The sequence below is a fragment of the Mastomys coucha genome, unplaced genomic scaffold, assembly GCF_008632895.1.
Source record: "Mastomys coucha isolate ucsf_1 unplaced genomic scaffold, UCSF_Mcou_1 pScaffold4, whole genome shotgun sequence".
In the NCBI taxonomy this organism is placed as follows: Eukaryota; Metazoa; Chordata; class Mammalia; order Rodentia; family Muridae; genus Mastomys; species Mastomys coucha.
This window is the reverse complement of record NW_022196910.1, coordinates 4,206,677-4,234,292: the sequence shown is the minus strand read 5'-3', so window position 1 is coordinate 4,234,292 and position 27,616 is coordinate 4,206,677. Positions and strand designations below refer to the sequence as shown.

Here is a 27,616-nt window from a genome sequence, read left to right as displayed (position 1 = left end):
GAGAGAGAGAGAGAGAGAGAGAGAGAGAGAGAGAGAGAGAGAGAGAGAGACCCAAAATGCCTGAATGAGGCTGCCAGGAGATGTTACCTGGAAAACCCCATGTCTGTAGCCAACAGGATCACTCTGGCTTTTTGACTTCAAAAAGCTGATTATCTAGAACTAAGCAGCCAGGCTCAGGCTCAGCACTCTGTCTAACCTAGCATGGGTGCTCTTAGCCAGGCACCTTCTCTCAAGGACAGTAAGTTTCCCACAGTTCTCCTTCCTCTAGAGTTTCTTTGTTCCTGGCTTCTGCTCTGAAGGAGGCTGAGCTCAATTGTGTCAGCCAATCCTTCACAGGCCCATCTGCCTCCTCCCCTCCTGGGCAGATGGCCAAAAGGAGGGGGTTGAATTGGCAGGGTACAGAGTGGAATTAATTCAGGGCCACAACATGAACATCAGATCCTTAGAACATGGTCCCTCTCACATAATGAGGGTGGGGGATGGGGATGAAGGTTGGGGGCAGGATAGATTTGGGAGTGGGCAAAACTCTGAGATTAGCAGAGGTAAGTCTGAGCCCAACATCCACAGCAAAGTAGGAGTATCCTTACTCCTGCTAAGACTACAGTGTATCTAGTAAAACCATTAACAGGAATTCAGGTGCCAGGAGAATGCAGCCAGGCCGGGCCTGGTCACAGACCATCTCCCAAAGTCCTCTGCACTGATAGTATGTACTTTTTTTTTTTTAAATACACAATATTTTATTAATTTGTTGAGAATTTTATACATGCATAAAATGTGTTTTGATGAGATTCGCCTCCTACTCTCCCACTTAATCCCTTCCAGATCAGCTCCTTACCCACACCTCTTCTTCTTCCTCTTCCTCCTCCTCCTCCTCCTCCTCTTCCTCCTCCTCCTCCTCCTTCTTCTTCTTCTTCTTCTTCAATAGTTTACTGATTCAAATAGGTGTAGTGCCTATCGGGGACAAAAGGCTTACCAGTGGTCAGACCCTCAAAGAAAACTGACTCTTCCACCACCATCAGCTGTGAATAGCTCCTCACCACCATCAGCTGTGAATGGCTCCTCAGCTAGTGGCCAGGGCTCATGATTCCTTCCCCAAGGCTGGAATGTTTGCTATCTTGAGCTTGCGCCGGTCTTAGGTTCACTAGAGCAGAGGTCCTGTCATATCCAGAAGGCATTGTTTGGTCCTATCCTCCCAGACTTCTGGCTCTTACAGTCATTTTGCTCCAACTTCCACGAAGATCCTTGAATCTTACGGGGCCCATGTGGGTGTGGTATAGTTTCACTTCCACTCAGGGGCCCATGTGGGTGTGGTATAGTTTCACTTCCACTCAGTGTGAGTCTCTGCAATAAGTGGTGTCTACTGCACAAAGAAACTTCTCTGACGAGGTCTGAGACCAGCATGCAGCCATTCATGGCACAAAACTGGGAGGCTCCAGGATGCCTCTCCCTACCAGCTACACACTCTGGCAAAATTCAAATCTTGCTCTGAAGCAGCCCAGGGTCTGGATACAGGCACTATTCTCTGGAGCCGGAACAAAGAGTACAGCCCAATGATTGAGTCCCCAGGTCAGATGCCAGGAATCAGCAGCCCGGTTGGGAGAACATAGCTTAGGTTGATCTGGATATGAACTGAGACAGGTCGAGAGGGAGGAGGCATGTGATGTTGAGGTGGAGAGCAGCCCTAAGCAGACCAGTCCAAGCAGAACACAGCACTGGTCAGGAGACGACAGCCTTGGTGTCAGTCTGCACCTTTTTTCAGGGTCCCTTATTGATTTTACAGCTGTGTAATGCAGGCTCAATGACTCACTGGCTTCCAGGGGTTCTCCCATTTCTACCTCCTTTTCTACAAAAGTACTAAGATTATAGATGTGTGCTATTATGCCCGGCTTTCTAAGGCTTCTGGTGATTTGAACCCAGGTCCTTATATTTGCACAACTGTAATACCCTCTAGGGTTGCAGGAACAGTTTTTTGTTTTTGTTTATTTGTTTTTTATTTTTTCTAATGAAAGATTTAAAGGGCAGGGAAGAAATGTTACTGGAGATCTTGGGGATAAAGACTAATCATATGATAACAAAAGAATTGCTTCCCCATGGGTTTTGTTTGTTTGTTTGTTTTGTTTTCGTTTTTTTGTCTCAATAATTAAAGTGTTGTTGTTTGAGTGAGAAACATCTCCCATAGTCTAAGGCATTTGAATACTTTGTTGTTGCAGGATATTTGATAACAGTGTGAACCCTGAGATAGTGTAATTTACTGGAAAAACCTGTTTATAGTTGTGGTTTGGATCCACCTTAGCATACACCTTTAATCCAAGAGCTTTGTGCTTGAATACTGTAAACGGGATTACATAAAGTCAACTGTAGGACAAGAGGCAGAGCAAGCAACCAGTTGACAGGAAGTGAACGCAGGATTATTAAGAAAAAAGCCATAGAGAGTAACAGGAAGTCGGGAAGATGGATAGAGAGACACATAGGAAGTAGAAGGGAGGGAGATTGAGTTTGGAGGAGGTTTTCTGAGGAGGCAAGGGAGGAGATTTGCTTCTGGGAGGCTGGCTGAGGAGAAAGGTCAGCTGGGTACATTCTCTGCTTCGCTGAGCCAGCCGATGTTCACCCCAGCCTCTGGCTCCCAAATGCTCATCGGCAGAATCAAATGATTGAGATTTTGTTAAAAACAACCCTTTCCCTTGGTGCCCTTTTGCTGGAGGGTTAGGAGGCGTGGCCTTGCTGGAAGAAGCATGTCACTGGGGATGGGTTTTGAGAATTTAAATTGCAGTTTGCTTTCTGGTGCTTGTGGTTCAAGCTATGAGCTCTCAGTTTTCCGCTCCAGCCCCCACATCCACCTGCTATTATGGATTCTGTCCCTCTGGAGCCATACCCCAAAATGAACTCTTTTATGGGTTGCCTTGGCCAAATGACTAGTAAATAAAAAGAAACTCAAGGACAATAGCAGACTCAAGCAGATTAAGGATAATTTATTAGAGTTTCAAAGGAAATTCCCAGGGCCCACGAGCTGTCATTCTCAAAGCTGTGTAGAGGAGGAGATTGGAAAAGCCAAGTCAGCATGAAGGTGAACTACGCGTGGTAAGAGGCAGTCACTCGATAAAGAAGAAGTGAACCTTAGAAAAGGAGTAAGGAAGTCCTGAGTGTTAGGGAGTTTATAAGGGGTAGGTAGACTCCTGCAGGTGTCCGAAAGAAAAAGAAGGAAAAAGGGAAAACTATTGCCTCAGAAAGGTGAGCAGACCAGATCAGCCCCATGTTGGCTCCTGGGCACTGCACTCCGGTCTGGGAAGAAGATACCTTATCTGAAGGTGAGCCTCCCTTCCTACGGCTGGATGTCTAGCTAGACCCCTGATCTTCCCTGTGGGATTAACAAGAAGACAAAGGCACGTCTCCACCTACAACTACATCACAGCCCTCTTTTCTTATATGAACTATAGGTAGCAGTTTGCACAACATTTACTCTGCTATGTAGTTATCATTTATATTTTAAAATATCATTTATATTTTAAAAAGGAAACTAGGGACAATTTTGGAATTTTTTTTAAAAACAACACAGAAATATAAGAATATGTTTTCATTCTAATCCCAGGTATGGGATATAGGGGCAATCTGCTTCAGATTGTCCATAGTAGCTGACTATGATTTGCCACCTGTTCTTGCAGGGATGTGATTTTGCCAGCTGCAGATCGTTCCTGTGATTGTGTGATACTTGGAATTCTGGGGGCTTTTTAGAGGGATTATAAATGCTAGAGCCATGAGAGGCATGCTGGTTGGTTGTTTGTTGTTGGTCATGGTTTATTAAGTGTGCATGGGCAAAGAAGAAACAACAAAAAGAAATTAGATATCTTCACTTCAAAGATCAAACTTGCCCCTAAGAACTCCTCACCCCTAATCAGTGGGAAGTAGTCTAACGATGGCATCACCTGTCTTTCAAACCCTGACTTATTCAGGGATCTCTTTCCTCTCTATCCTTTTTTCTCTCTTATCTAGTGTTAGGGGCTTGATGGGGTGGATGAAAAGGGGTGGAGAGTGGTGGAAGAAAGAAGAACTCACAAAGTAGCCAAAGAATGGCTACAGGAAACTGTTACATGCCATGCTTAACACACAACAGGACTCCATATGTGTGACTTTCCAAAATCAGCATCATGTGTGGGAACAGACTGCATGGCACCTGTCAGCTTCAGCTGTGACATGGGGCACTTTTCTTCAACTCAGGGCACTCCAGTTTTCTCGTAGTCTCCAGAGGAAGTCACAGAGCTGGAGTGGAGATTAGAGACATAATATTGAGCAAGGAATTAAAGCAACACTCCCCATTGTACAGCCAGCACCAAGACTGCGCTTTCTATTCTTACCTTTGGGAGAGAATGAGGACATGGCTTCTAGCTAGGATTCAGTAACCCTATTACAAAGAAGAAAAAAAAAAGGCTGGCTTTGATCATTCACCAGCTGTGTGGCCTTGAGCAAGTAAGTTGCCTTCTCTGAGCCTCAAATTCCTAAGGGTATGATCTTATGTATGCCTGTGGGTGTGCCTGAGTCAGTCACCATGCTTGTCCTATTTTAGGTTCTCTAGAAACAGGCTATAAAAAAAAGTGAAGCTCAAATTCTATTCTTTGGAGGTGACCCTTAAACAAGATTTTAACTGCCGGGTGCTAAAAGATGACCTCTGAAAACTAGCAACACAGTGGGAATGTAATGGGAAGGGGAAGTTAAAGGCATGTGTTGGAGTTTACACAGTGTCCATCTGGGATAAGACATACTGTTGGTCTCTGGGAGACAAACATGTACATGCCTAAAGTCATCTCTGGAGCTGGAATTGTTACCCACCCGTGGCCATCCTTTATGACTGAAGATTGCTCCCAAGGGCTATGTTTATCTGGGGTGCGTGGCCTATACTGCAAAGGTCAGGTCTAAGAACAGGGCCAGGGAGATCTAAGAGAAGCCCCAGTGATTGCAACACACACACACACACACACACACACACTCATACTTAAAAACCAGCACAGTATGTAAGCACACATAAAAACCTCCACACTCTACACATTTTCCTCCACATATGTACACACACGGCACACATTATAAATACATTTGCACAAGTGCACACAGTCACACTCACACTTAACACGTTCACAGTTTCTCACACATTGAATTGATGACCTAAGAGCCCGATGTCCTCAAACTGGCCAGCAGAGGGAGCTTCTTCCATTCTCAGACCCACAGGCTTGTTCATTTCCCAGCCTTTCTGATCTCAAAGCTTGTTTGTTCTGAGCAAGAAATAAGGCACTCAGGACCCCAAATATCAATTATGGCATGAAGCAGGTTTACAAAGAATAGATTATCTGGTGAGAGAGAAAAGGGGAAGGTCTTTTGTTTTTCATTGACGTACTCTACTTGCTGCCTGAGGATGTATAAACTTGAGCAATTATGAACTTGTAAAGCTCCAACAACAACACCAAACACAGTTCCACTAAAGCTCACTCGAAGGAATGATGAGTTTATTGGGCTTACTTACAGAACATAGACGAGAGGCTGTGCACAAGAGTGTGGATGACTCCAAAGCAGTTTCTCCTATGTGACGGCTAAATGTTGGTTGCCAACCTGACTATATATGGAATCAACTGGAACCCAAGCAGCTGGACAGTCTATGAGGGATTTTCTTGACTGAATCACTTGAGGTCAGAACCCATCCTAAATCTGAGCCACATCTTGTGGTGTCATCCCACGTAAAAGGTCATGGAAGAAGAAAGCTTTTGCTTGTTTATTGCCTGCTTGTCCTCGTTCATGCTGACAGGCTCATCTCTCTTGTTGCTAAGCACGCCTTCTCTGGTATGAGAACCTTTTTTTCTTCTTCTTCAGGATTCCCAAACAGACTGAAGACAGCCTGAAACAGTTCTCTAGGAATCAATCCTCCAGGACTTCAGCACCAGATGAACACAGCTGAGACAGCCAGCCTCATGAACTGAGCAGCAACTATAGATGGCCACTGTTGGACTACCCAGCCCACCAGCAGGCCACCTGAATAAACTCCCCTTTAAGTATATATACAAATATATATTAATACACATTTTATCAGTTCTGTTCCTTTAGAGAATTCTGACCAACTCACCATAGCTGAGTAGGTGAACTTCAGTTAAACTTCCTGAGTCTGTATACTCTAGCACTTCCTCTAATTAGAACAGAATAGTTGATGAATGCTAGAAGGAGTGGCTTAAATCTCAGTGACTGTCCAGTGACCCTCCCCACCCTGCCTTCTATGACATTATGTCTAGACACAAGCTCCATTGAGATGACCACTTGCAAATAGGCACAGCCAATCTAATGACTATAGTGACAGTTTTGCTTAGATGGCCATGTTCTACCAGACTATTCAAAAGGGAATACTGATTCAAATAGATTAAAAATGTGTATGTGAGGGCAGATGGGAAAAAAGATATTAAAAACACAATAGACCTTATTTAAGTAAGAGCTGAAGGATACATTACAAAGCTGGTGTGGGTGTTTCTCTGCAAAGTGAGTCAAGCTGCTGGCACACAGTGCTTCACACAGTGCTTCACACTGCTCCCAACAGGAGCTGCCAAGTATAGCCCCCACAAAGATACTCTCATGGGTGAGTGTTTCAGAGCCAGAGATAGAAGGTCCAGACCAAAGCAATCTTAGGATATAGTGGATGAGGCCTACGTGTGAGTAGGCAGTAGTGGAGAAGGTGGTGGAGAAAGCACAAAGGTGTGGATTGGAAATTGGAAATTGAGACCAGCAGAGAAAGTGATCACTTCTACAAAGCTGTGGTGTTTTGAAGGAGAATGGCCCTGTAGGCTCATATATTTCAATTCTTGGTCTCCAGTTGGTGCAACTGTTTAGGAAGGATCAGAAGGCGTGGCCCTCTTGGGGTAGGAGTGTCACTAGGAGACGACTTTGAGTTTCAAAAGCCAATAGCGTTCTCACTTGGCTCTCCCTCTATCTGTCCCAATTGTGGACCAAATTTAAGCTCTCGGCTATTGCTCTGCTGCCATGCCTGCCTGCTGCCATGCTCCCCTCCATGATGGACATGGACTAACCCTTTGAAACTAGAAATCCCAATAAACTCCTCTATAAGTTGTCTTGGTAATGGTGTCCCTTCACAACTGAAAAGAAATGAAGACAGAAGTTGGTATCAGGAAATGGTGTATTTCTGTGATAAACCTGACCATGCTTGTTTTTTGAGGAATGTGGAAGCTTTTTGGATTTTGAACTAGAAAAGAAGTTGAATTCTTTTAGCAGAGCTTAGAGCTTAATGGGCCATCCTAGAAGGAACAAAGAAGAGAGTAGTGGTGATAGCACTGTGGACTAAGAGGTTTCAGAGGAGAGCAGTGTTAGCCTAAAAACCACCCTTAGGATATTTGGGCAAAGAATGTGGCTGCTTTCTGTCCTTGTCTAAGGATCTGACTGAGGCTAAATTAAAAAGTGTTGGGCTAATTTTATTGGCAGAGGAAATTTCAAGATAGCCTAATATTGGCTAAATCATTTTGTTATTAGTAATCACTCTTATGTAGGTTTATAATGGGGGGGGGAAGCATACGCTAGGCAGAAAAATTCAAATTTGAGGAGAAAAAGAGCTCCAGAAAATATACTGGAGCCAAGTTTTGTGCTCAAAGAGATGTGAAGTTTAAAGAAAGGTCAAATGCTAAATGGAATAAAGAAAGTTGTGCCCTGGAGGCAAGACTCTACCCAGCTAATCTTGCAACTTGTAAATGGAAAAGACCCAAGGGAGTGGAGATCATCTCCACTCAAAGGTAACAAGGATTCAAAGGTTATACAAATGTAACAACCCAAGAAGGGGCCAAGTGTCATCCCAAGCAAGTAGAAAAACTTGGTTCTGGATTTTGAGTCAAGAAAGATGCAGGATTAAAGGGGTTGTGGAATCCTCCTCCATAGTTAGGAAAGGCACGGAGGTCAGGCATGGAACAGGGAACTGCCTGCATGGAAGCCCTGAGAGCCCATTGTGTGAAGCTCTGAAAGTGAAACCTGGATTGTGATGGAGGTCCCAAGATGTTGGAGATGCCAGTGCCATGGCTTACCTGCCAAGGAAAGCTACAGACAGGAAGTGGAGCCAACCAGCTCAGTGTAGGAAAGTGTTTGCAGTCACTGGTCATAGAGCTACAGGATTTGGGGTTTACACTACTGGATTTTCATCTTCCTTTGGTACAGTATTTCCTCACTAGGTCACTATTCTTTCTTTTTGGAATGGTCATGTGTGTTCTGTACCCTTGTGTTCTGGAAGTATACAGTTTGCCCTTGGATTTTCCAATAGGCTGCTAGTAAGAGATGGCCTTGAGTCTTGGAAGAGACTGAAACTGGATTTGAAACTGTGAAAGACTATAGGGACTTTCAAAGATTAACTAAATGCATTTTGAATTATTATATGGCTGTGAACCTGTGGAGGCTAGGGAGTGGAATATCTTGGTTTAAATGAAAGTGGCCCCAATAGGCTCATATATTTGAATATTTGGTCCCTCAGTAGGTATACCTGAATAAGAGGGTTAGGAAACATGGCCTTGGTCCCTCAGTAGGTATTTGACTATTTGGTCCCTCAGTAGGTATACCTGAATAAGAGGGTTAGGAAACAGGGCCTTGTTGGAAGAGGTGTGCCACTTGGGGCAACTTTGCAGTTTCAGAAGGTACCATTACCCGTGTGTGTGTGTGTGTGTGTGTGTGTGTGTGTGTGTGTGTGTCCAACTTGTGGATCAAGGAATAAGCTCTCAGCTGTTCCTACCAATCATACCTTTGCTCTACCAGCATGGATTATATCCTCCAAAACCATAAGCCCTGATTAACTTTCTTTTATAAGTTACTTTGATCAGGATGTTTTATAACAGCACTAGAAAAGTAACTAACACACACACACTATTTTAAAAAGAAATCTTTAAATAAATACACTAATACCAAGGATAGCACCAAACACAAATCGATTAAGTTAAAAATAACTAATAACATAATAATATGCTTCAGTGTTCCCCCCAAAATTTTAAAGATGAGTAATGAAGATTCATAAAACAATTTAGTGTCATGACAAGATAGTCACAGCATTTTGCATGAATAACTCAAATTAACAAAAAACCCTGTGTATAATAAAAAATATTTTTGAGGTGGAAGTCACATAACATGAACATGAAGTGTTTAATGATATGGAACCTTCTCCACATTCTATTTCCAAGACATTCATAAGGGAATCATATTCCCATTAAGCAGTCCCTCCTCCTCCCCCCTCTCCACAGCCTTATCGATCACCTACAGGCTTTTGGTTGCTATGGGTTTATCTACTCTAAACATCCCATAAAAGAAACCATAGTATGTGATTTTGATGTGTGGCTTTTGTGACTTGTGCAGTGTGAAGGCTCCACCATGTTATAACTTGTCAGGACTATTCCTATTATGGCTACAATGCTATGCCCATTCATTCATTTGAAAGTGGGCGCTTGTATTGTTTCCACAATTTTGCATCTGTGAGTAGGGGATACTATAGCTTGAATGTGAACCACCCACACAGGCTTACTTGTCAAGCATTTGGTACTTGCTTAGAAAACAGAGTGGTTGGTTCAGGAAAGGAGCTGAAGCAAACAAAATTACCCTTCAAAAATTAACTTTATTAGGGAGAGGGGCATCATAACTTTAGGAGCAATGATCAGGCCTTGAGGTAAGAAAGCATGAAAAACAGTAAGTACGTCAGAGGCAACATGATGGTGCCCTTAAAGGAAAAACAGGCTTCACTGTAAAACAAGAAGAGGAATTTTATTATGAGGTATAGGTTATAGTAAAAGTAAGAGAGATGGCCACCGTAAACATGACTGAATGGGAGCCCCAGGGATGAGCCTTCAGAAAAATCTGAACAAACGAAAGTATCTGACTTCTGCATATTTTCAGGGGGTGGTGGGAAATGTGACACCACATGATTTAGTGTGGGATAGCTTTGGTGGCAAAAGCGTGAAGGAACCAGGTGCCATAAATTAGGGGCTGTTGGGCCTGTGATCATCCAGAGGAAGTCAGGGATCTTTGGCTCAAATCAACCATGTGGACTCCATAACTCTGACCAGTGGATGGATTCCTGGCAGCCCCTGCTTGCAGGGTGACAGCACTGCTTGTGCTTTGCAACCTACAAGGGCAGAGTCGCGCCTATTTACTTACTAAGAAATCCAGGGCAAAGTGGATGGGTTATTGTGCTTGGGTGCTCAGTGGCTCCACCCGCAGCCACAGCCCGCCCTCCGCGCGCAGGATCAGCTCTGGCTTCCGGCGCGGCTCCTTGTCATCTGGCAGGATGCGGAAGCGCAGCAGCGTCAGCGCCAGCGCCACCTTCATCTCGTTCATAGCGAAAGTCTGTCCTATGCAGTTCCTGCGCGAGGATGGGGTGGGAATTCTGACTGTGCCGTTTGCGAGGACCCAGACAGGCACCCTCAGACCCAATCTGACCCAGTCCCCGTCCCAGTCACGTTGAGAGATGCTAATACACCTAGCATACCACTAATGCTTAATTCGAACCTTGCCCAGAGTTTAGGCCACAATACAAACCAGGAGGAGGGTGCCGCACTGCCGCCACCCCCTGGCCACTCTTGAAACTTTCCAAATAGATTCTCCAAACCTTGATGAAACCTCAATCCCCCTTTCCTCACTACCAGACCCAGATCCTGCTTTACGACCCTGAGCTTGATGGCCTCACCTAGGTCCCGCCGAGAAGGGAATAAATGCCAGAGGTGATCTAGCCTGGATGTTCTCAGGATCAAAACGGAAGGGGTCATAGACCTGCAAGAGACTAGCCGTGGTGAATGGGTGGCATGGACCAGCACAGCCAGAGACAAAGTCTTGAATGTGCTAGGAAAAGTGATGTCTGATATCCTGGGGCCATTGGGGATGACTAAGAACGGGGACACAGCGCACCTCAGGGTCCCGCCACACAGTTGGGTTGTGATGGGTTCCAAAAATATTGATGACGCAGATGATACCTGTGGGGAAGAGGGGCGGGGCAAGCAGGGTAAGCTGCCTGATGAACTTTGCTGTGTACCCTTCCCTAAATTCTGTGGCTACCTTTAGGGATGATCCTGCCATCTGGGAGGGAAATGTCCTGGGTGCAGCATCGGGAGACCATTGTGACTGGTGGATGCAGCCGCAGACTCTCCTTGATGCACATGGTCAGGAAGGGCAGCTGGGCCAGGTCATCCCTGAAGAACCACCACACAATTATCCAGGAGCAAAAACAGAGGCTGCTAGCTTCAGTGTTTCCCGTTTAATCTTTCCTCACAGGGGTAAAATAATCTTGAGGCAAGCAGAAAGTTAGAAAAGTGCTAGAGGAAATTTAGCCAGGAATCTTTGGAGAATTTTTTGTTTGTTTGCTTTCCTGAGACAACTAATTGTTCAAACTTCCACCATTTTAAAAACTCAACAAATTTACATTAAAATGAATATTTCTTATGGCAAAAAAGTAAAATGCAAAGAAAAAGAATAAATGGATCTACTTCGTTTGCTCTTCTGTCTCTCTCTCACACATATCCCATCTACTCTTTCCCTCTTCCTTTGTATTCTCTCAGAGTTATTTCTCCTGTCTCAGGTCTTTCCATCACCTTACCCCCTCTTTATTCTCCATCTCCCCATCTTCATTCCTCTTTACACTTCTCCTCTTTATTATACCCTCCTGCTACCAGTCATCTTACTGACTTCCTCCTCTATCAGCCAACATTGTCCTTAGACCTACCACTCTACTCCCCAGTCCCACACAGATATTCAGTGACATTCCTAATCAAACATACCCTTTCCTCCTATACTTGCTTCTCTTATACTCTCAATCCAATACCTTTGCATAGGTCCTAGGGCTATCTTAACCTAAGACTGTTCTCCCACCAAGCTGAGAGCCAAGGAAGGCCATTCTCTGAGCTAAGTCTTTAGCATAGACTAATCTGGGCACCAAATTGGGATGGAAAGGCAGTATGGGAGAGTTTGATCTAGTAAAGACTAGATGCATGGATGATTCAAAGGTTCAAGAAAACATACATATGACTTTTAATGCCAGGTGTCTCCTATGGATCCCTGGGCAGAATAGTAAGGAAGTAATTAGAGAACAGAAGAGCCAGGAAGGAATACACGGGGAAATGTTAAATAGGACAGAAGTCCAGGAGAGGAAAGGAAGTTCATTTATTCAATGCATGTAAGATACCAACATCTGCCCTCACATAGTGTTATCTTGTCAGTAATTCTCTTCGAAGTCCACATCTTTCTTTCCAATGCATAGACCTTTTCCTTGTTGATGAAGTAGATGCCTCAGCCAATAATAGAAGAATAATTTAATGAGTTCCCTTCCCCACCTGGGAAACAGAAGCAGGAGAGGGGCTCAGGGACAGTCTATCCTGACTTATGCTCACCATTCGATCTCCTCAGGATCACGACCCCTCAACAGCTCCTGCACCTCTTGCCGGCAGTGCTCCTGGTGCTCAGGGTGTCTCGCTAGGTTGTACAGAATCCAGGAGAGCCCACTGGCTGTGGTGTCATGGCCTGAGGGACAGACAGATAGACGTGGGTCTCGGGCTGTTTCAGCACCACAGAGTGGACAGCACTCAAGCAGTGAAGTTTTAAGGAGGGATGGGGAAAAGATAAAACACAAGGAATGGAGAGGCCCATATTCCTGAGGTGGAGAGGCTCCTACCCCTTCTCTGTTCTCACATCGATACCCTCACCCCTAAACATGAAGGTGTCAGCTTCAGCTCGGATGTCCTCATCTGACAGTTCCTTTCCATCTTCATCCTGGAGACAAGGCAAGTCCTTATATCACACCGCTTCTGATGGCTCCCATGTCTAACATAAAATAACATCTAGAGACCCTTTTCCACTAGGCACACAAGACCTTCATATTCCTGCATTTCTCTTGGTCACCAACATACAGGCATTTTCTTGGCTTCCTGTTTGTTCCTAGTTGAAGGAATCAAAGACTCCTGGGTATTTTCTACTTCTGTATGATGAGTGATTTCTGTGGGACGAGTGACTAGCCACCTTGCAAATATAATCATCACAGGGCAGCTTGTCTTGGCAATTAGAGATTAAGCATTGCTCCAAGTCAGTGTTCCTCAACACATAGCAGACTACGGTCTCCAAAAATATTTACATTACAATTCATAGCTGTAGCAAAACTACAGGTATGAGGCAGCAACAAAAATCATTTTATAGTTCGGGGTCAGCACAACATGAGGAACTGTATGAAAGGCTGAGAGCATTAAGGAGGTTGAGAACCACTGCTCTAAGTCTTTAACTTTGCTCACTAGCTTGGAAGAGTGGTCTTCCTTTGCTCCATTCTTCCTTTTTTGCTACTTGATTTGTCACGAAGGTTGTGTCTGCAGGGTGGGAAGATTTAGACTGGTGGGAGAAATAGGAGCAGTATGTGACTGTATACGTTCAGGTGATGTCACAGTGTGTGGTTGGTAAGTGGCCTCGCTTCCCTTTCTCCCCTCTTTCTCAATTGCTAGTTTTCAAATGTGTTCCTTCTCTCACCTTGCTTTCTGATACCTTCCCTGCTCTCCTGTCCCACTACTGTGTCTAAATATAGAGAATTTATCTTATTTCCTTTAGAAGCTATCGGGTTTACAAACCTATAAAACTTACCTTGGCACTTGGTTAAAGTTGTTTATTTTCAAAAATAAAGTCCCCTCTTTATTTGAGAAAATTTGAGAGAAATGCAGGGTGATTTATGTGCATGAAAAAATGTCGCTGTGAAATGCATTGTTTTATAGCTAAAATGTGATCTTATATTCCTTGCTTGCTCTCCTGTCTCCTCTCCCCCTCCTTTCCTATTATGTTTACCCTTCGTTTACTTTTGCCTCGCCTGTTCTCTTCCCTCTCCCTCTGTTTACCCTATTGCTTTCTCTGAAACCAAGAAGACATAGGTGTGCTGTCCTATACGCCTCTACAACTCATAATATATGTGTCTCTCTCCTGTTGTGTAAATCCTGTTGTGAATCCTGTTTGAATGAAAATTGTTCCATAGACTTACATATTTGCATGATTAGTCCTCAGTTGATGAACTGTTTGGAAAGGATTAGGAGGTGTGACCTTGGTGGAGAAAGTATGGTCTTGTTGGAGGAAGTGTACCAACAGTGGGCTTTGTGTTTCTCTCTTTCTCTTTCTCTGCCTGCAGCCTATGAATTAGGATGTAAAGTTCTCAGCTATCCAGCCTGTATGCTTCCCACTGTGATGATCATGGACTAATCCTCTGAAAGTGTAAATAAGCCCTCAGTTAAGTGCTTTCTTTTATAAGAGTTGCTTTAGTCATTTGTCTCTTCAGAGCGGTAGAACAGTAACTAAGATACCTGTCATCAGTCACCCTTTCCAACAATCATTCCCCCATTCCCTTTCCTTTCTTCTCTGAGCAAGCAGGGGTCTCCCTGGGTATCCCCCAACCCTGGCACATCAAGTCTAAGATTGGTTTTTGTTTTGGTTTTTGGTTTTTTCGAGACAGGGTTTCTCTCTGTTGCTATGGCTGTCCTGGAACTCACTCTGTAGACCAGGCTGGTCTCAAACTCAGAAATCTGCCTGCTTCTGCCTCCCTAGTGCTGGGATTAAAGGCGTGTGCCACCACTGACCAGCCTAAGATTGTTTTTTAACTATAAAATAATGCATTTCACAGTGACTTTTTTTGCACAAATAAATGCCAGGTAAAATAATCAAATTACTTGGGAAGAGGAGATCTAGAAATAGGGAGTGATTACTACCTTCTTAGCATGACTGCTATACTGTGTGATCCACACTGATTATGAAATTAGGTGCAGCGTCTCCCAAATACAGATACTATGATTCACTAACTTATCAAGTAAGGCCCATTCGGTTCCAGACTTAGAAAGACTATATTGGCTATACCCCAGTGTGCTCTCTACAATGTGTTTTTCTCTGACTTGTCTCTCTTTGCCTCAAATGCTTTCTATGGATTCTTGGTGTTCTCTACATCAAGCCCAAGTCACTACTGAAACATAAAAAGTCATATCATCTCACATTCAATTCAAGCATCCACTCTATTTTTTTTTATAAAATCATAGAGTTGGAGCTGAAGAGATGGCTCAATGATTAAGAGTACCCATCATGCATATGGTGCCTCACACTCACCTAACTTCAGTTCTAGGGAATTCAGTTCTCTCTTTTTGGACTCTGCAGTCACCAAACATGCGTGTGATGCACATACATACATGAATGCAAACACTCATACACACAAAACAAAAATAAATGAATCATTTTTTAAAGCCATGAGAAGTGTTGTAAACATGTAGTGCCAGAAATTGAGGCAGTAAAATCCATTTACCCAGCCCTGAAGATGAGCCTAGCAACATAGTAAGAAACATCTCGAGAAAGCTACCAAAAACCAAATGGTTGATATGAATATGTAATCCTAGCACTGAGGAAGTTGAGGTAGGAGGAACATGAGGTTGAGGCCAGCCTGGCCTACAATGAGACTCTATCTAAAAGAAGAAAGCAAAACCAACATTTCAACTCATTAGCTTTAAGAGCTCCATTGCACCTCTTAAGAAGCTGACCTTGGTTAACAGCAGTACATCAATGAAGTCCAAAGTCTTGGACTTGGCTTTGGCCTTGATGACATCATCACCACCATGCTTGGGCAGAATGCGACGTCGCTCCTGGATAATGGCATCAGTGAAGTCATGTACCAGGCGGCAGGCCTTATAGAAGCGCATTCCATCAGGTGTGAGGCGGTAGAGCAGGTCCATGTGCAGAAGTAGCTGTTCATTTCTTTTCACAGCCAGGGTACTGAGCTCCAAGATGGCAGCAATATACTGGCTAGGCTTCCTGCACAGCGGGAACATGAAGAGAAGCAGGAAGGCTGCAGACCTAAAACCTGAGGGGCATCTCTTGGCAGAAGGATGGAACTATTTCCTAACAGGATACCAAGTAGCCTAACTCATTGAGAAACGATGGCAACATGTGATGGGCATGGGCCTTGATGGAGACATAGTAAGACACATCTCAAAAAAGCTATCTCAAGCCAAAAGGGCTTATTACAAACAAAGTTATTACAAACAAAGTTATTATTAAACAAAGTTACATATGTAATTCTAGAACTGTATGCTCAGTTTCTTCTTTCCCTTCATTCCAATCACATGAGCCTAGGCATTTCCCTAAGCATCTGCCACATAGTGCAGACACCAGACTCCCCTCTTTCCTTTCTGACACAGGGTCCAGTTCTGCTTCTCCTGCTCCCGATATTGTCCACCCATCTAATTCTAACTCTGATGAGTTCTAATTGATTAGAACTCATCAATTCTTGCAATTTGCTACGGCCAGTCTCACCTACCCCCTTGTACCATATCAGCCCTATTCTCTTTTAAAAGTCAGTCACTGTCTACAGAGCTCTTCTGTGCTATGGTGTGCCTCTAAAGGGGTGTTGAAACCTCAGCGTTTCTCTCTCTCTTTAGTTCTTAGCTGTCTGTGTTTCCTCAAACACATGGTTCCCTCCATGATAAAATTTTGGGCACAGATGTAAATTACACTGAAACCATACGCTGAAATAAATATTTCCTCTATTGTATAATCTTAGATATTTTGTTATAGTGATAGATAATGAAGATCTCTCATAATTTCCTAGAAACTATGACCTTAATTCACAGAATGAAGTTCCACATTTTTCTTGACTTTCAATGTCTGCATGCTTTAATTACTGTCTGTCCTCCCAACCTCCTTCCAAAATGCTTCATCCCTGTCTTAGTCAGGGTTTCTATTCCTGCACAAACATCATGACCATGAAGCAAGTTGGGGAGGAAAGGGTTTATTGAGCTTACACTTCCACATGGCTGTTGATCACCAGAGGAAGTCAGGACTGGAACTCAGGCAGGTCAGGAAGCAGGAGCTGATGCAGAGACTATGGAGAGATGTTCCTTACTGACTTGCTTCTCCTGGCTTGCTCAGCCTGCTCTCTTATAGAGCCCAAGACCTCAAGCCTAGGAATGGCACTACCCACAAGGGCCCTACCCGCTTGATCACTAATTGAGAAAATGCCTCACAGCTGGACCTCATGGAGGCACTTCTCCAACTGAAGCTCCCTTCTGTGATAACTCCAGCCTGTGTCAAGTTGACACACAAAACTAGCCAGTACAATGCCAGATGCCCATGATCTGTCTCACCTGGATCTCTGAGCCTTCTTCTGAATAATTCTACCTTACAGGAAGGGCTACACTATCCCCCAAGGGGTTGATTCAGTGTCAGTTCTGACCCACTTCTTCCATGGAGTCTCTTCTGCTTGCTCTGGCCAGCCTTCCCTCTTCTACCTCTTGCCTTGAGTCTGTAGACAAGAATTTATCCAAGACCTAAAGTCAAAACTTACTCCTGACAGTTGCTGTTGAAGCTGAAGACACATTTCTGCAAAGTGTCCAAGGTCATGAGGCTGATGTTCTCAAACATGTCCAGACGGGCACTACCCCCTGAGGCCAGGTGCAGCCACTTGGCCTTTGTTAAAGAGATGAGGGGAGGAAGGGGAGTGGAATGGGAAGGGGGAGGGGGAGAGAGGGGGAGAGTGAGTTGGATCTTGTCTTCCTAAGGCTCTGCCCAATCCCACTCACTCAAATGGGCAACCTCAAACCACCCTTCTGGATCTCAGCCCTAGATAACCATAGCAGATGAAGACCCAAGACTGGGTCAGAAGGTCTGATTACCATTTTCTGTGCTCCCTCAGTCAGTTAATTCTCCTCTTCTAGTTTTTGCCTGTCACATCTTCTAGGAAATTGATCTGATCTTAGTTTAGTCTGCTAAACTAAGAGGAACCCTATGTGCACCATTTTTAGCTCACTTCCTGCAGGATAAAGTGAACAAGGTCTCTGATATATCTGACCCTCAGATTTATCACTAATGAGGAAAAGGTAATCACTGTACCTCATGGGTGTGGGAAAGCGTTGGCCAGCATAGATTATTGAGCTGGGACTTCACATCAGGCCTAGCCTGTGACAAGCACTGAACACACAGTATCCTTCTCATGATCACTTCTGTAAATTGATTTCAAAGCCCTCACTTTGCTGAGAATGTTAGGCTTCTGTAGTTCCTTGAGAAACTTTGTTAGACATGCCTAGATTGAACTATCATGATGTTCTTAACTTGGGCTATATCTCAGATGTTATGGCAGAAAACCCGTGGATACAGTGACAACTCTCCATGAGTGAAAATAAGACTAAATTTTACTTATAACAGAAGCAGATTTCCTAAGACTCAGTCATATTATTACATATGACAATATGTATCATTGTGGTTTGGTATTAAATTTCCCTAAGACTCAGTCATATTATTATATTATGACTAGGTCATGAGGAGCTCCTACTGCAGCTCACTCATATTGCTCTCATGGACTCTGGGTACCTTGAAGAAAGGACAAAAGCTGATGTACATACTGCTTGCTGCTCAGTGAGTTAAATGTCTGGCTTCTCTACCTGACTCAAGGATCTGGTATATTCTAGCAGAATCCATAACCAATAAGTAAGCTAACATACCAGTTTACAAGTAAGGAATCATTCTGGGACCCTCACCCCAGTTCTTAACTTGTTCAGGTGCCGCTTCTATCTAGTATAGTGTGCTTTTCCAGCAATGTCACTTTGACCCACTTTAATTTTGTGTTTGGTTTATGATTTGACCAACAAAAACTGGTGAGATGATGAGGCTACCATCTCAATTAAATCTAAGCTTTATGTCATATCCTGCTTCTCTCATTCTGGTAGAACTTTGTGCCACAGCCTTGGGTGCCTCCATGAAATCTAAGCTTTACGTCATATCCTACTTCTCTCACTCTGGTAGAACTCTGTGCCACAGCCTTAGGTGCCTCATAGGGGAATAGAACCATGGGAACACTTGCTGAGTTCTCCCTGTCAAAACAAGTCTAAATTATCTTGATGTCTTCAAGCTTCAAACATGAGAGAACTGAGCCAGAATCAGCTGAGCTTCCCGTCTGATCCACAGCTGATCATAAAATATCAGTGACCTAGACCTTGTCCAGAAGAAACAACCAGTGTGTTTGGAACAGCCAAATCATGTCTGTGTTCAGTTTTCAGGCCATCAAGAATTAACCCCTGAACACCCACCATGTAAGGGGCCATGGTATCATCATGAACACAGAGTACAAGTTTAATATTAAATCACTTATGGGGAATCAAGTCTGGGGGGGAAACTGCAATGGGCCACTATGGCCCTTCAGAGCCAGTACTGTGGACTAGATCTGTCTGCAGTCCTTTACCCACCCCTACCAGACTCCAGCTGGGCACATGGGTTCTGCAGACTCACATGCATGATGTTAGTGCTGTCATTGAAAATCTTCACATAGGGTTTCAGGATGTTGAAATGGAAGGCAGGTGTCAGCATGCTTCGGTGGCGGCTCCACTTGTCACCAGCACTCACCAAGAGCCCATCCCCTAGAAGGGTGACCGTTGGCAGTGGGCAAAGGTGGCACCTTTCCCTGGGCCCCAGGGTTGTTCCCAACCGTCTCACCTGCAAGGACTCACCCAGCCAGGGTTTCAGGAAGCTGTAGAAGATGCCATCCTTTGGGGCAACTGCAGCTGACATGAACAAGAATCATCAGGGATCAATGGAAAATGCAAAGGATGAACTTGGGAAGAATTTGGTGCCCTCATCAGAAGTGTGCATGTCTACCTCAAGCCAGAATGGCAAGATTGTGGAAAAAGACAGAGGAGGCAGGGAGTAGGGGAGAGGTGAGCAGGAGCCAGACTAAGGCATAGGAGGAGGTAGGACAAAAGTGTGGCCTGACGCTGCATAACACACCTGTATATGCTTGACCCAGGGAGTGGCAGTATTAGGAAGTGTGTCCTTGTTGGAATAGGTGTGTCACTGTGGGTGTGGACTTAACATCCTCACCTTAGCTGCCTGGAAGCCAGTATTCTGCTAGCAGCCTTCAGGTGAAGATGTAGAACTCTCAGCTCCTCCTGCACCATGCCTTCCTGGATGCTGCCATGCTCCTGCCTTGATGATAATGGACTAAACCTCTGAACCTGTAAGCATGCCCAAATTAAATGTTGCTCTTTATAAAAGTTGCTTTGGTCATGGTGTCTGTTCACATCAATAAAACCCTAATTAAGACAACACCACCTAGCACAGCTCTTCATCCAGCACTTTCTGTCATTTCTTGACATATACATGTGACACAGATGCACACTACATGTACACTCTCTTTTGCTGTTTTGTTTCTATTGCTGTGACCAAATACCATGACCAAAAAAGCAAGTTGGGGAGAAAAAGGTTTATTTGGCTTACACTTCCATATAGCTGTTAATTATTGAAGGAAGTCAGGGTAGGATCTCAAACAGGGCTGAAACCCAGAGGCAGGAACTAATGCAAAAGCCATGGAAAGGTGCTGCTTACTGGCTGGCTTGCTCATGGCTTTTTCAACCTGCTTTCTTATAGAACTCAGTACCACCAGCCCAGGGATGGCACCACCAACAATAGGCTGGGCCCTTCCCAGTTGATCACTAATTAAGAAAATGACTTACAGCTGGATCTCATGGAGGCATTTTCTCAACTGAGTCTCCTATTTCTCTAAGGACTCTAGCTTATGTCAAGTTAATGCACAAAGTCAGCCAATATAGCATCCTAACACATGACATGTGCTAACGTAGCTAAAAACACATAGTCTTCCTTGACATGGCTCTACCTAATGTAACATATTGCTGTGAACTGATACCATGACCACAGCAACTCTTATAGAGGAACATATTTATTTGGGGCTGGCTTACAGTTCAGAGATTCAGTCCATTATTGTTATTGTAGGAAACATGGCGGCATGTAGGCAGACATGGTTCTGGAGAAGGACCTAAGAATTTTACATCTTGATCCACAAGCAACAGGAAAAGACTACCACACTGGGTGTGACTTGAGCATCTGAGACTTCAAAGCCCATCCCCTAGTGACATACTTCCTCCAACAAGGCCATATCTGTTACACCTCTTAATAGTGCCATTTTCTATGGGCCTATGGAGGCCATTTTTATTCAAACACATATTGAGAAGGTCTGATGATTCTCAGTGTGTACCAGAAGTTATCTTAAAGTAGTCATTGTAGGGTGTAGGGAGACTATTCATTTGGCAAAATACTTGTCATGCAAACAGAAAGAGCTGAGTTCTGTCCACAGCACACACATAAAAAGTTGACAGTAGTGGCATTCATTTTTAATCTCAGTTCTGAGAAGGCAGAATCCAAGTAGATTCTGGGTATCCATCACAGCCTACTCAGTGATCCCTAAGTCACAGTGAGACTCTGTTCCCCAAAACAAGGTATATGGTTCATGAGGAGTGACATCCAATGTTGGCCTCTTACCTCCACACACATAGGCACACAAATGCAAGTGCAATCCCATTAAAACACACATATACTTGTACATAGATAAAAAGAGCATCTCAGATGTGTAACAGATGCAATTTAACATCAGATGGGTACACACTAAGACCTTCATACACAAATCTCAAGGTCTCAGTCATGTCTCAGTGCATAGATGATAGATATCAGACAACCATAAACATGGTCAAAATGTTATCAGAAGGATAAAAATACAATCCCAAACAACTACTCAACCACACAGAATCTAACATTCCTCCTATGTCCATGACCCCTTAGGAGTCCCAGACAGGGCTATTGTCACATGATCCCAGGTATAAAACATGTTTAGCCAAGGATAACACATATTGTCCTAGCTATCCAGCAAGGTAATCAGGGCTACTCCCCAATCACCTTGACTTGGGTCACCTGACCAGCTGGAGACAGCACAGGTACCTCAGCAGTGGGCAAGCTGGGACCGGTACAGTGCCCATCTGGGGCAGAGGAGGAAGGGGGCCAGCAGTGACCACCTGGAGCCGAAAGGAGGGCTTCACAAAAGTAGGAAGACTATACAGATGGCCACCAGCCAGGGTCTCTATCATCATCAACCTGCTTCCCAGCACACACCAAGATGGTTGTACAATACATCTTCTTTCTACTTCTGAATTAGAGGAAAGAAAGAGAACTTGGAGCTTGCTTCTCTAGGCTGCCAGAGAGGTAGATTAGTTGTGCAGGAGTCAGATGGAACCTTGGAATTTCTATCCAATCTTTTCTCCATCCCTGCCTGGGCTTCCTCCAGACATCTTCTGTGCATAGCAATCCTCAACCCTCAGTTAGAGGGACAGAAAGACACATTCACTCTTAGGATCCCAAACACAGCATTAACCTGGGTTCTCTTCCCTACAGACTGAAACCCAGGTATTCAAGTCCCTTGAGCGCAGTCTCCCACACAGTAAGTGGAGTATCTGAGACCTGATCCTGGGATTTTGCATCAATAGCCTGGATTCTTATCCATGCATCTGCTTTGTGTTTCCCAGGTCTTCCCAAGATCAAATAAAGGCAGAAACTTAATAAAGACTCTCTGTCTTGTGGCTCAGGCCAGCAAGTTAAAATTAATTACAAGCCCAGAACTCCTAGGAACTCCACGAGTAAGGCAGGCTGTCCCATGATCTGAGACTCATCACTTAGACCTTGATGAAAAAGCTTGCCTGGAAGGGAAAGTGAGGCCTGGGAAGATAAAACAGACCTGAAGACAATTCTCCCAGGCAGGCCTTTACAGTCTATAGATTTCCTTTATTTCTTTGAACTAAGCCAGGTGGATATCACTCACACCCGACAGAGACCTAGCCATGCACAGAGAGCAGGCAGCCTTCCTGGCAGATGTTTGAGCCATGGCCACTAGGGAACACTCCCCCTGGCCCCCACTCCCACCCCACCCCTCTCTCTCAACCATAGCAAGTGTGGTAAAGTCAGAGGGCAGGGTAAGTGGGCCAGGCTGGAGTGGAACTTCCTAATAAAGATTCTGGGCCTATTCTTAGCAATAAACATATGATGGACAAACCAAAGGAAGAGGAAAAATATAGAAATAACAGCTGGATCCCACATTAGTATATACTGGTTCACTGCTATGCCTGGGGATGGGGTGGGCTGCAGCCCTACATAGACCCTGCACAGCCTACTCCTACTTTAAACATTCCTATTATCAGGGTAGATTTGTCTTCATTCCAGATACCTAGCTTTGTCTCTCTTAGACCTTCACTGGTCTAGTGTCTGGCCATGTCTGTTCTGGTCATAATTCCTTCTCTAGGAAGTCTCCCTACGTGTACTAGCAGAGATCTCATTCTCCATTCAGCCATCACCCACCTTCCTTAGGGCCATTTATGATCACAGGTGGTTGGAGTGTCTTTGTCAAGGCACATCTTTTCCAGATTGGGTTCCACTAGGACATAGCCTTGCTCATGATCTCCTGGCATCCCAAGAGTACCAAAAATGCTAGGATGGGAAGGGAGGCAATGACTGCGGTAGAGGAAGAAGAGACTGACATGAAAAATGTAAGTAGAGGAAAAAGCAGAAAGCCTGAGACAGATAAGGGAAGGGAAGATTGGGTTGCTGCAAGGGCACACACAGAAGAATGGAAATCAGGACTAGAAGTTCTCAGGTTCCCACAGATACACCACCAACAGCTCCCATGGGTACCTGAGGCGCTGAGGACAGGTCGGATGGTGTCAGGGTGGCACAAATGGATGAGAGGAACTATAGGGCCTAACCAGGTCATGAAGCCCTGGGGGTAGGTAGTCGCCAGCTCAGCCATCTGCTTCATGCCTTCTTCTGTTGGAGGGGACTGGGGAAAAAAGACAAGGGCAATCCCTCTTCACATGGCTCTTTTCAGGGACCAAACTGACTGGATGTCCACATAAGCTGATGCAACATGTTGTTGCACCCATGATATTCTCAGAGCACAGTATTCACAGCAGTAGACTGACTCAGGATACCCCTCCCTTCACAGTGTGGGTGGTACCATCCAACCCAGTGAGGATCCAAATGAAACAAGAGACAGAGGAAGGGGAAATTCACTCTTCCTACCAAAACCGGGACACTCAGCTTCTCTGTCTCTCAAATATCAAAATTCTGGTACTTGACCTTTGGATTCTAGCATTTATGTTTGACAGTCCACTTTACACTGGGCCTTTGTTCTAAGACTAAATTGCTACACCACCAGCTTCCTGGTCCTCCAATTTGCATGTGGCATTGTGGGATTTCTCAATCTCCTTTATTGCTTAAGTCCAAACTTTATCTACATATTTAATCTACCTATCTATCGATCCCTACCTTCTTCTCTTTCTCATTTTCATACCTGTACATGTTATATGTGTTCATTTGTATATCTGCATAACTATGCATAGAATTGTGATACGTAATGATTTTTAATTTAACTTATTTCTTTTTACTTATTCATTTTACAACCTGCTCACTGCCCTCTTCCTGGTAACCCTCTCCCACAACTCTTTCCCTACCCCCATCGCCTTCTCCTCTGATACTCTGTATATACTACCTTGGTCACATAAAACTATAACACACCTGAAGATTATCTATGTCTTTCAATTTTTACTATTATTCTTACGTTTAGATACATTTGGCTAAATAAATACCATTATCTACAAACTGTCTGCAGTCTTCTCAATAGTAACACGAAGTACAGGTTTGTATGCTGAGACCAATAAGTGGTCTCTCATAACCTAGATATGCAGTAGGCTCTGCCAAGATGATTTGACTCAGTGTACTCTATAGCATCAGTAAAATGACAAAATCATCCAGTGATGAATTTTTAAAATTTGTCCCTATTGATAACTAATGAAAAATGATGTACCTGTGTGCATATGTAAATGTGTATATGCATGTGTGTGTATGCACTTGTGTGTGGGGGTATGTTTATTTTACTGTCTGTATGCACATGTGTGTTCATGCTTTGGTTCTGCTGCTCTGGAGAGCACTAATATACTTCCTCAGCACCTGCAATAGGTTTCTCCTGAAGCCCCTGAAAGTGATTCAGCCTCTGTAGTGAACATGTGTCTGGATGTTGCAAGACATAGGAGGAAATCCCTGCTTCTTCTTGCTTGTCTTTATCATACATGTCCTGGTATCAAATCTGCAATTTATGGTCAATAGACAAGCTATATTGTCACACTGTTCACCTCAGAGAAGCCCCCTTTGTCTTGAGAAGATTAATTTCTCAGGTAGAAACAATTTCAGCCCCAGAAAAAGCCTCAAGGCAAAGTCCTGATAGAAAAATGTGTGGACTGCACTGCAGGCTCAGGGTTTGTCCCTAAGGTTTCTTGAACATGCTCTTCTGACTGCATATACCAAAAGTCTCCAGTTCCAACGAGGCAGAAGAGTTCAAACACTGGATCCTCAGCAGATACCAGGATAGCAAAGGGGACCCCTAAGACTCCATAAAAGTGGCAGCTCCCCAACAAGCAACCCAACCACTACCCACAAGATAAAGGATCCTGTGTGTGGTTTCAAGGACTCGTGTGCATGTTGTGAGATCTGAGAACTGTAAATGAAGCAATTAAGACGAAGTTAACCAAAGGAGAGAACCGACCTATGTTACAGTCCAAATGTTGGGTAATGTTAGGGGTCAAGGAAGGTCACCAAAGGATGAGCCTTATAGTCTAATTCAGGCTGTGCAACAGACCTCAGTGATTAATCTTAGCAGAAAAGAGTAATCTAAGGAAGATATGATCCGGGAATGTGAAGTGAGGAGTCAGAAAAGAACTCTCCAATGGCACAGGTATGCTGGAGGTGTATGGGGGGGGGGGAACAAAAAAAATCTCTTCTGGAATAAAGCAGAAACCCAAAGATAGACTAACAGAAAGAACAGAACAGAATGACCAGACAGGAAGCTGACTCTAAACCAGAACCCTTCAGGAGGCCTAAGCAGCAGACCATGTACGAATGTAAGGGGTCTTGGAGCTATGAAGCCCATTCTGGGAGCCCTTCAGTGTGTACCAGAAACAAAAAAAGAGGCTAGAAATAAATCCAGAGTAGATTGGGAATAGAAAAACAGGAATGTGAGAAGAGCTTGGAATGTAGCACCCAAAGACCCTAACCCATTTTACCCTCAGTTCCCACATCCACGGGGATCTCTGAACCCTCTCACTCCAGCCCCTAGCCCACCTAATCCCCGACTCTCTGTACATATACCCTCATACCCACATCCCAGGTCATTCTTCTAACCAACATTCCTTGACCATTGGGAAGTCCCCGCACCCTTACAATCTAGACCCATCCTGTTACCATACTCACCATGCCCAGGTGACCCCAAAACCAATTATTCTTGGGTGGCTGAGGGAAACCACCAAGACGTTGACACTTTGCATACAAAGCGTATAGCTGGGCGAGGCAGCGGGCCAAGAACCAGGAAATCCCAACAAAGATAAAGAGTAGCCATGGTGGGGCTGACATGGGCCCCAGTCCCAGCCAGGATAGGTCCAGATGTCGCATCCTATGAGATAGATGGTAGAATGTGAGTTCCTGAACCTCAGAGAATTGACAAAGGCACCCTGTAACAATGGACAGGGTGGGGACTATGAATCCTGATGTCAAATCAGGTAGTAGTGGAGACCCAATGTAGGAAACAGGCAGTGAGATGAGATATAAAGAGCAGAACAAGAGGTAGATGACAGAAATAAGAGTCGAAATAGTATCCCAAATTGCAAGCTTTCCTGGAGCTTTTACCCAGAAGCCACCATATCTCCGGGACAAGCTTGGTCACTGTGATCATCCTGCTTTAATCATCTGGCTCCCCAACACCACACCAGACATGACCGGGGCGCTCTCTCAAACCCAGGTTAGTACCCTTGAGCTCTGCTTTCCCTAGCCTGGCACCTTCTCTCAGGAGTGATGTCTCTCCCACAGCTCCTCAATCTCTCTCTTCTGGGGCCTCTTTAGATAATTGCCTAAAGGAAGCAATAGAAGGCTGGGCTCATATGTGCCAGCCAATCCTTCACAGACCTGAAGGTTTCCTCCCAGCCTGGGCACGAGGCCCAGGAAGTAGGTTGAGTCAGCCAGCTGCACAGTGGAACTGAGTCAGGCTCACACTGAGCATGGAAAAGAGATCCTCAGGACTTGACTCCTCTCACATGAAGTAGGAGATAAAACCAGTGTGGTCAAAGGTGGCGTTGAGTCTCATCTTTATTGCCCCTCCTGCCCTTCCAAAACCAAGATATAGTGTGTTTTTAAAAATCATTAACTTGGGACTTCAGGTGCCAGGAGACCAAGGCCAGGCACATCCCTGAATTTCTCCAGAGCTTCTATGCGTGTTTGTACAGGGTGCAAGGTGTACAGGATTTCTTGGTGCAGAACTGGGAGACTCTTGAATTTCTGTCCAGCTGCACAGTCAGGCAGCAGTCAAACTGTAAAGGAACTAAGAATCTTCCCTATGTCTGGTTGTATCTTCATTCTTTCACAAAAGCAATGGAAAGCACAGTCTACATGCTGGACACAGCTGGTCAATCAGGAAGCGCATGGTCTGCACGCAACACCGGGTCTTGGTAGACATGTTCCTTTCAGAAGCTGTCAACTAGTGATTTCCCAGATGAGATTCCAGGGATCAATAGCCCAGCTAGAAGAACACAGCTAAGGCTGGGCTGGTCTGGGGCTAGGATATGGAGGGAGGAGAGAAGGTGTGCGAGAGTGAGACTAAGATGGGCTAGCAGCAGATGGGACCCAGGCAGACAGTTCAGGGGCCTTCTTGTTCTTCTATGAAAAAAGGACAACATTTAAAATAGTATTTACTATCCTGCACATTGGT

At 44.5% G+C, this 27,616-nt stretch overlaps 2 protein-coding genes across 5 annotated transcripts in view; both read right to left on the bottom strand.

Annotated features, from left to right (window-relative positions):
* Positions 1-1,255, bottom strand: part of LOC116076585 (cytochrome P450 4F4) — an 18,080-nt gene extending 16,825 nt beyond the window's left edge. For 2 of the 3 annotated variants that reach the window (XM_031350444.1, XM_031350445.1), the window contains exon 1: positions 974-1,255. Coding sequence is in view for 1 of the 3 variants with exons in the window: in XM_031350443.1 (XP_031206303.1) it covers positions 88-101 (14 nt within the window). In the remaining 2 variants the exon portion in view is untranslated. Of the gene's footprint in view, positions 1-87; positions 321-973 lie in introns of those variants that run through there. The other variant, XM_031350443.1, reaches the window with a different exon arrangement.
* An 8,350-nt stretch (positions 1,256-9,605) lies between these two features.
* On the bottom strand, positions 9,606-26,905 carry LOC116076586 (cytochrome P450 4F4-like). 2 transcript variants are annotated; one of them, XM_031350447.1, is made up of 13 exons: positions 26,692-26,905; positions 26,110-26,308; positions 23,500-23,644; positions 19,482-19,535; positions 19,264-19,391; positions 17,327-17,448; positions 15,525-15,795; positions 12,687-12,753; positions 12,375-12,504; positions 11,047-11,180; positions 10,900-10,964; positions 10,682-10,764; positions 9,606-10,357 (listed from the first exon to the last, which is right to left on the bottom strand). In XM_031350447.1, exons 2-13 carry the CDS (start codon positions 26,305-26,307, stop codon positions 10,180-10,182), a joined length of 1,575 nt encoding a protein of 524 aa, XP_031206307.1. In that variant the 5' UTR covers position 26,308; positions 26,692-26,905; the 3' UTR covers positions 9,606-10,179. The 2 variants fall into 2 exon arrangements, with proteins under 2 accessions (XP_031206307.1, XP_031206306.1); XM_031350446.1 differs by having other exon boundaries at positions 26,110-26,764.
* Between the last annotated feature and the right edge of the window lie 711 nt (positions 26,906-27,616).

What these genes read in the sequence shown, in the direction of transcription:
- LOC116076586 (XM_031350447.1), bottom strand. Translation starts at nt 26,307, where the DNA reads ATGCGACATCTGGACCTATCCTGGCTGGGACTGGGGCCCATGTCAGCC. An exon ending in TTCAACAGCAACTGTCAGGA is followed by an intron (nt 15,796 to 17,326) that starts GTAAGTTTTGAC and finishes CCCGCTGTGCAG; the next exon opens with GAAGCCTAGCCAGTATATTG. An exon ending in CTGTGTGGCGGGACCCTGAG is followed by an intron (nt 10,765 to 10,899) that starts GTGCGCTGTGTC and finishes AGTCTCTTGCAG; the next exon opens with GTCTATGACCCCTTCCGTTT.